At 53.8% G+C, this 9,063-nt stretch overlaps 1 protein-coding gene across 1 annotated transcript in view; it reads right to left on the bottom strand.

Annotated features, from left to right (window-relative positions):
* Window positions 1-282: 282 nt before the first annotated feature.
* LRRC27 (leucine rich repeat containing 27) overlaps window positions 283-9,063 on the bottom strand; it is a 78,217-nt gene continuing 69,436 nt past the window's right edge. The window contains exon 11 of the mRNA XM_063306160.1: window positions 283-469. Within this exon, the coding sequence (XP_063162230.1) occupies window positions 329-469 (141 nt within the window). The 3' untranslated portion in view covers window positions 283-328. The remainder of the gene's footprint in view (window positions 470-9,063) is intronic.

The following is a 9,063-nucleotide window of genomic DNA, read 5'->3' as shown; positions in this document are numbered from 1 at the left end:
GAGCACAATATCTAATTACATAAAGACTTTTTCTACTTCTGCTAAGATTCATTAATGTGGATTAAATCATGCAACATACCTTCACAAAAGGTGTGTGACAGAATTCTGAGAAGGTGGAAAAAACAAAACAAAACCCAACCACGCTATCCTTAAACCCACTCTACAGCTATAAGGCACTCCAAAGCCTTAGGACATATAACAATGTTTTATGAAATAAAAACAAACAATAAAGAAGGAATATGCAGTTTTATGAAATCTGTTTAAAAACAGATTCTTCTGAAAAACAAGTAGTGGGAGGTCACTGCATGAAAAACACTCTTCTGTGTACTTAAAACGTCATTTTAGAAAATATATTTGTGGGTAGCAGATTATCTGCTGTGGAAAGCTGCTCTCCTGTAAAAGCAGTGAAACGGTACTCCTTGTGAAGGTCCTTTTTCAGTTCAGCAAGCTCCTCCTCCAGATGCTCAGCCTGTGGCGGCAAAGATTAAGATATGAATAAACAGCCTCCACACAACACCTAATTATCAAATTAACATAACATGACCATATTATTTTCAGTTGTGCCTCAAACAATTCTATGCAGTTGCAAACCTGGATAGATGAACCTGGCTCTCCACCACCTTCATGTCAGTGTAATATAATGGATTCTGAATTGCCTTCAGCAGGAAAGCTTCGATTATGAATTCTCTTCAGTATTGCTGCTGATATCTATTATTATTATTATTATTATTAAAATATATTTAGACCTCATGGAATGGAATGCAGTGCGTCTCTAGGGTGAGGAAATAATAAAATGCAAGAATGAAACTCCAGAGAGTTCCCCTGCATTTCCTGCTTGCCCCAACATGAAGATACTCACTGTTTGTTGAGAACATGAACACACAATGATGCTCCCATCCCATCCTGACCCACCACAGAGGCAGCCTCCACCCGCCGTTTCTCCTTCTCCTTCAACTTTAATTGTATTGTTGGCACAAGCCATGCCAAGTGGTCAGATTCCCCCCTGCCACATCCTCTGGGCCCCTAGCCAAGGATTTCCTTTTCAGTTAGATTGAAGAACTCGCACCAGCACGCCTCTGGACATGTCTTTGGCCCTGCAGCCCTAAATCTTTGGGGTGGTGTATTGTGGGGGCTTCCCGGCAGCACATGGGCTGTTTTCACCAGTGCAATGCCAAAGTTTGTAGTGGAGGTGTATTTTAAACATATCTGCAATGCTGTAGTTATGTTTAAACCAGTGTTTCTCAACCTCGGCAACTTTAAGATGTGTGGACTTCAACTCTCAGAATTCCCCAGCCAGCCATGCTAGGGAATTCTGGGAGTTGCAGTCCACACATCTTAAGGTTGCTGAGGTTGAGAAACACTGGTTTAAGCACTCTCCCCACGTCCCTGCCCCCATCCCAGATTTCAGGAGTACATTTTTTAAAGCTACAATATGTTTTAAGCTGCTGCAAGAAGAGGGTCTGCTGTCTGAATTCCTGCAAGTGTGTGTACAGGTGGCAGGAACACTTCCTCTGGCTGCAGATAGCCGCCAGGAGACATATGTAGCTGTGGAGCCTCCAGTCCTGCAGGAAAGAGTGAGAAGACCTGTTTCACCTCCTGCTTTCTTCCTGTTTGACAGTCATCAATGGCAGGCAGAGGGGAGAGAAGGGGACGGACAAGGTCTCTTCTCCCCTGTTTCTGTTGTCATGGGTAGCAAGAGAAGCAGGAGAGAGAGAGAGAGTGGGAGGAAGGGAAGCAATGGAGACTGGCTCCTTTGGTGCCATTTCATTGGTCCCACTTGTAGGACTGGAGAAGACCAGTGAGTCTTATGCTGCCAATAACTGGAACTAAAGGAGACATTCACAGCCCACCTCTTTTCTCCTCTGAACTCTCAGTGTGGCCAGAACCCCTCTTCTGTCTCATTGCCAAGGCAGAACAGAGGCCCAAAGTACCATCAGGACTTCTCAATACTTTTGTGCAGACTTCCATCCTGGATATCTGCATTTTAGTACTACTGTGCAGGACAGCCCTGCATGTAATAATGGCCATTATTACTTTGGTTGAATCACATGGGTTCCCAAATTCCATGGCAAATGAAATTAACCATACTTTTAAACTGTAGTGAAGACAGGGTATTGATATTTATTGGGGCAACACATCCCAGAATATGGGTACCACAGCCAAAAAAAAAGGAAGGTACTTTGTTATGCTACAATCCAATACCAAGTTTCCTAGGAATAAGTCCCACTGAACTTTTTAATATTTTGGATTGTACAGTTAGTCTCTTGCAATAAGAGCAGCTTGGATACCAGCAATATCCCAAAGATAATTAGATTTATTGGACCACGAACTTCCTTGGTTACAGTACCAGCATAGCCATGGAAATGTTAAACTCAGTTGTGGTCAAATATTTGCAAGCAACTTGGCTTAATCCAACAGCTCTTGCAACAACAACAACAACAACAATTCTCATGCTTCTATTGTAGCTCAATTCTGTTCTAAATCAGTGACCATCCTTCTATGTTATAAAACATAACCATATTCATATGAAATTCCATTCTTAACAACCTACCATATAGTTTTTTTTAAATACTGAAAAACATTTTCTTTTAAATCAACCAATTAAACAGTTGGCAGGAACTTGTTTATGCCTCTTTTCCCATCCATCAATAGCAAATTGCAAGACAATTTCCCATGTCTTGGATTAAAAAAAATCTTAATCTGCTATTTTTAAATTTTTTGTTCAATTATATATGCAATAATCTGAATACTTTCAACCATACTGAGTTTCACATCCTGTCTGTCATGATGTCATGCATTGCCTACCGCAGAGTAAAACACAGACGCTGATTCATAGGAGAGCAGGTTCCGGTTTATTTCGTACGTAGTGTCAGTTGCGAAAAAAGCTGAGAGTGAGAGGAGCGCGCCGGTGCGGGGTTTAAATACCCCGCGCCGGTCAGCGCCCCCTCACCCTGGGTTACGTCATCCCCCCTTTGTCCTGCATGCTGTCTTGCCGGTAGGTGAAGGGTTGCGAGGCCCCAGCTGGTGCCCCGGGATCGCCCATCATCGGTTTCCTCATTCAGCCGGTGATTGCTGTCAGCTGGGCGATCTCCGTTGCGCTTGTGCTAACAGCTTGGGTGTGCCTCGCGATCCGCTCAGCCTTTGTCTTTTCTTCTTTCTCCTTTGTGAGCTGATGGCTGCTTCCTCCGGCTAGAGTCTGTGGCTGTTGTTGTGCGTGCTATGCTTATCTTGAGCCCCTTCCTCTGCTTCCTCGTTATTGTCATGTGTGCCGTTGTGCTGATGTCTTCAGCTCAACGGCACTCATGACATACTGCCCCCTGTCTGAATAGTGCCCCCCCCCGGCCTTCCGGTTTTTTACCAGGAGAGCTGTCAAAATGGTTTTTGTTTTTTTTTTAAATTTCCCGCCGGAGTGTTTTCGCCCCTCCCTTTGTTCCGCCCTCTACCTCGTGTCCATCTAGGGTGTGTTCCCAGTGCGCATGCCCCGACCACACCCTGGGCGTGCGCATGCTCCGGCCACACCCTGCTTGTTTGGCTCAGTTCGGCGAGGAAAGAGGCGTGGCTGGTCGGGTGCTTTTCAGCTCCAGGTAGGGCCCTTATCTTTTTTCCAAGTGCGTCGTCATTGTTATGTGTGCATCCTGGGCGTTGCCCCCAGGCATGCACAGGTGACCAATGTCACTCCCTCGTGGGCCCGGGGCGGGGGGAGGGTGAGTCCCGGGGGGAGGGAGGTCTACCCAAGTCGCGGGCTTGGGGGGCCCTTTCCCCTGGGGGCGCGGTTGGCGGGGGGGGCCCACGGGGAAAAGGGTGTTCAGGGGCCAGTTCGGCTTGTCGCCCCTTTGGCTTGTCGGGGTACGTCCGGTGGAATGCCTGGGTCAGGTCTGGCGCCTTGACGTGTTGCGCCGCCACCCATTCTGGGTGGGGGAAGTGTTTCCACCTTACTAAATAGTGTAATATTCCCCGTTGACGGCGAGAGTCGAGTATGTCTCTTACTTCGAAATGTTGTTGGCCGTCGATCATCACTGGGGAGGGCAGTGGCGTGCTCGGGTGCCATCGAGAGGTGGTTGCAGGTTTCAGGAGGCTGGTGTGAAATACCGGGTGGAGTCTCCGTAGATTGTGCAGCAGGTCCAGGCGTATTGCCACCGGGTTCACTATCTGTGTTACTCGAAGCGGCCCGATATACTTAGGCCCCAGTTTTTTCGAGGGTTGAGATGACTTCAGGAATTTGGTGGATAGGTAGACCATATCCCCTGCCTGGAACGTCGGTTGCTGGCGCCGGTGCTTGTCGGCCTGCTCTTTGTAGGCCGCCTGTGCTTCCTTCAGCGCTGCCGTGATTATTGGCCACGATTCCGCAATCTTCCGTCCCCAGTCACTAGCATCCACTTGGGGTCCCGGGGGTTGCGGTAGCTCCGGTATGGGGATGAAGTCGCGCCCCGAGACTACTTCGAACGGGGTTTTCCCCGTGCTCGTGTGGACGGCGTTATTATACGTGACTTCCGCAAACGGGAGCAGTTCGACCCAGTCGTCTTGGTGGTAGTTTGTGTATGAGCGTATGAATTGTTCTAGGGTGGCATTGAGGACCTCTGTGGCTCCGTCCGTCTGGGGGTGCCAGGCAGTGGATAGGGCTTGTTGGGTCCCCGTCAGCTTTAGGAAGGCCCGCCAGAATTTAGAAGTGAATTGTGTGCCCCTGTCGGTCACCACGCGTGCGGGACATCCGTGTAACCTGTACACGTGTATCAGGAAGAGTTTGGCTAGTTGTTGGGCGGACGGGACCGATGAGCAGGGGATGAAGTGGGCCTGTTTCGAAAAGTAGTCTTTCACCACCCAAATGGCCGTTTTCTTCTGGCTGGTGGGAGATCTACTATGAAATCCATGGAGATTTCCTCCCATGGGCGGGAGGGCTCCGCCACCTTTTGTAAAAGTCCCGGGGGCTTACCTGGTGCCCGTTTGGCCCTGGCGCATGTCGGGCAGGACGCTACATAGGCTTTCACATCCCGTCTCAGCTCGGGTCACCAGAATTGGCATCGTGTGAGGTGCAGGGTCTTCAGGAACCCGAAATGTCCCACTTGCTTGGCGTCGTGGGATCTGCGCAAGATCGTCTGGCGTTGCGAGTCTGGGACATATATTCTGCCTTCCCCCCATGCCAGGTCCTGTGCCATCGTCACCTTGTCGGGATTTGCTAGGAGCCAAGGGTCAGTTTTGAGGGCGGCAGTGAGGTCTGCGCGTATCCCCCCTGGCAGTTGCGGTTGGCGCCGTCTGGTTACTGGTTGCCCCACCGTCGGTTGTGCCGTGGGGTTGGGTTGCCTCCGAGCGCCGCTCCGGGTGGTCACCGCCATCCCCAGCTGGGAAGCGGATAGGACCGTCCCGATCATGTCTGGGGCGGGCTCCTCGTCTTGGGGCAGTTGGGAGATGGCGTCAGCTAGGAAGTTCTTTTTGCCCGGCATGAACTTCAGCTGAAAGTTGAAGCGGCTGAAGAATTGGGCCTATCTGACCTGTTTTGGGCTGAGGCGTCTGGGCGTTCGGAGGGCCTCGAGGTTCCGGTGGTCTGTCCAGACCTCGAATGGTTGGATGGCTCCTTCCAGTAGGTGCCTCCATGTTTCCAACGCCGATTTCACCGCGAAGGCTTCCTTCTCCCAGACGTGCCAGCGCCTTTCTGTCTCAGAGAATTTCCTTGACAGGTAGGCGCATGGTTTCAGGACTCCTGTGGGGTCCTTTTGGAGTAGGATGGCCCCCAGGGAGAAGTCTGAGGCGTCGGCTTGGACCACGAACGGCCGTTCTGGGTCCGGGTGCGCGAGGATTGGCTCCGTGGTGAACAGCGCTTTCAGCCTGTTGAATGCGGTTTGGCACGCGGGTGTCCAATTTAGTACTGTGCCCGGGTTCTTGGCGCGTCGTGTGTTCCCCACCCCTTTAGTCTTGAGGAGGTCTGTTAGGGGGAGGGCTATTTCCGTGAACCCCCATGCGAATGACCTGTAAAAATTCGCGAAGCCGAGGAAGCTCTGGAGTTGGCGCCTGTTACGGGGGCGTTCCCAGTTCACCACCGCCTCGACTTTTGCGGGGTCCATCTCTATGCCTTCTCCGGAGATTCGGTACCCCAGGTAGTCTAGGCGTGCTTTATGGAATTCGCACTTTGAGGGTTTGGCATAGAGTTTCACCCGTTTTAGCTTGTCGAGGACTTGTCTGACTAGGGTCACGTGTTCCTCGTGCGTTTTGGAGTAGATGAGGACATCGTCTATGTAGACCAGGACCCCTTTGAACAGGTGCTCATGCAGAACCTCATTGATGAGCTGCATGAATACCCCCGGGGCCCCTGCTAGTCCGAATGGCAGCACTTTGTACTGAAAGGCGCCTAGGGGGCAGTTGAACGCTGTTTTCCATTCGTCCCCCTCCCTGATTCGGATTCGGTAGTATGCCTCGCGAAGGTCCAGCTTGGAGAATACTCTGCCCGTGGACAGGTGGGCGAGCATGTCTTTCACGAGGGGTAAGGGGTATTTATTGGATAGGGAAGCTGCATTGAGGCCCCGGTAGTCGGTGCAGAGCCGTAGGGTGCCATCCTTTTTCTCTCGGAATAGGACGGGCGCTCCGACCAGTGAGCATGCCGGCTCTATGAATCCCCTCTCTAGGTTTTTGTCGATGAACTCCCGGAGGGTTGCCATCTCCTTCGGGGTCATCGAGTAAATCTTCGGCCTAGGTAAGGGGGCATTGGGCAGCAGGTCCTGCAGTCCGTCTTGCGGTGGGAGGGTAGTTGATCAGCTTCCGCCTCTCCGAAGACCTCTGAGAAGTCAGCGTATTGCTCTGGTAGGTCTTCTGGGGTAGTTGTGTTGTCCTGGGTTGCCGCCTCTGCTCGTCCCACCGTGGGGTTGGTCCTGCCTGCCGGAACTGGCGCCCGGTACTCGCCGTCATCGAATCGGAAGGTGCGGGTCGCCCAGTCGATGCGCGGGTTGTTTGTTGCGAGCCATGGTATCCCCAAGACTACGATGGGCCGTCCTATGTGGGTTACCACGAACGATGTTCGTTCGGTGTGGGTACCCATTTGTAGGGTAACCGGCTCGGTCTGCATCGTGGCTGGTGTCCCTCCCGCTGTTGAGCCGTCCAGCTGGTGAAATGCCAGCGGCGTGGGGAGGGGGAGGCAGCGTAGGGCGAGTTTTGCGACTATGTCGGGGTGGATCAGGTTTTTCGAGCACCCTGAGTCCACTAGTGCCGCGGCCGTGGTGGCTCCGTTGCCCCCAGAGAGCTTGATTGCCGCCATTATTACGGAGCTTTCACCGCTCTGTCGAAGTGATCCGCGCCTCTGTCCCACCACCTGCCTCGCGGCGCGTTTTAAGGCAGGCGGGGAGCGTTTCCCGCCGGCTGGTCTGGGTCTACGGCGTCCTCTCCCCCCCAGTGAGCGTCCCAGCCTTCGTCCGGTGTCGCTGTGGCTCCGGTCATTCGGCGGCGGGTTAGTTGGTTTGAGGTTAGGTTTCAGTGCGGGTTTAGGAGCGCTCGCTGGGGTTCGGCTGGAGAAGCAATCTGCCGTTTTGTGCCCCATTTTCCCACACCTCCCGCAGGGCCCGCGAGTAAATTTCTTCCTTGGATATGTGGGACCGGCCGTCCCCACGTGTGGCGCGGGTACCTTTGGGTAGGTGTTGGTTTTGTCTTCCGTCGTTGCCATTAGGAAGGTGCGGTGCGCGTGCTCTGCTTTCCCCGCGAGGTGGATCCAGCCGTGCAGAGTCTCCGGATCGTCCCGGTAAAGAGCCCATTGAAGTACTTCGCGGTTGAGCCCCCTTTTAAACATTTCTAGCAGGGTGGTCTCGGACCAGTCGTTGATCTTCCCTGCTAGGGCTTTAAATTCGAGGGCGTAGTCTGGAACAGTGCGTGCGCCCTGTTTGAGGCTTTGGAGTGCGCTTTTAGCCCTCTCTTTGGCTAGTGGGTCCTCAAAGTAGCGCTTCATCTCGGTAATAAAAGCATGGAAGTCCGAGAGGGCGGGGGAGTTGGACTCGTACATTTGGACGTACCAGTCCGCCGCCCGGTCTTGTAGTTTGATCGCCACGGCTGCGATCTTGTCCGCTTCGGAGTTAAAGGAGTGTCCGTGCCGCCCCATGAACTCCCTGGCATTCGTAATGAAGAACGACAGTTTTGCGGGGTTCCCGTCGAAGATGGGGAAGTCCTTTGGGGCCCGGGCGTTGTGTGAGTCCCCTCCTCTCGCTTCCCGACTCCTGGCTTCGTCCGCTTGGGCCACTTGTTGATCAGCATTTGGCCCATGGGGGTGCAACGACCCGCTCGGGGTGTGGGCCTGCACGGGAACGTTGTTGGGCGGCACCGGGGACATCAGCGATTGCAGCATGGTCCTGAGGTCCTGTAGCTGGGCCTCCATGGCTGCGAGTCTGGCTTGAGCTTCCCCGTCCGAAATCCGCGCCGCAGCTGGGGTCGGGTCTATCGGTGTGTCCGCCAGGTTGAGCCACTGGTGGGGTTCAGGCAGTCCCGTCCGCTGGTCCGCTTCCTCCATTTGGGAGTGCGTCGGCTGGGTTGCCTCTCCGTCCTCCACCGTGCTTGCCGCAGTTGGGCTGACGCTCCGCGCCCGTGGCTGGGGTGCGATGTGGGGCGGGGGGGTCTCCGCTGGTCTCGGGAGGTATGTTGCTCCCTCCCGTGGCCGGGTCGCCTCTGCCGCCGTCTCCCTCTGGGGTTGGAGCTGAGGCTCGGGGTGGGCTGGGCGGGTGTCCGTGGCTCCTGGGGTCCGCGGTGCCTCTGGCCTCGATCGGTCCTCCTCCGCTTCTTGCCGTGTGGTTCGCCCGCTTTGGCCGCGACGCGTCGGCCTCATCGCTCATGGTCTTCTCGCCGTCTATTCCTCCCGCGACTCGTTGTCCGGTGGGGCTCGGCGAGGCTGAGTTTGTGACTCTCAGCTTTATGTCATGCACTGCCTACCGCAGAGTAAAACACAGACGCTGATTCCAAGGAGAGCAGGTTCCGGTTTATTTCGTACGTAGTGTCAGTTGCGAAAAAAGCTGAGAGTGAGTGGAGCGCGCCGGTGCGGGGTTTAAATACCCCGCGCCGGTCAGCGCCCCCTCACCCTGGGTTACGTCATCCCCCCTTTGT

Source organism: Candoia aspera, chromosome 6 (assembly GCF_035149785.1).
Source record: "Candoia aspera isolate rCanAsp1 chromosome 6, rCanAsp1.hap2, whole genome shotgun sequence".
Taxonomy (NCBI): Eukaryota; Metazoa; Chordata; class Lepidosauria; order Squamata; family Boidae; genus Candoia; species Candoia aspera.
Note: the sequence above shows the minus strand (reverse complement) of the source record. Positions and strands in the feature narration are given on the sequence as shown.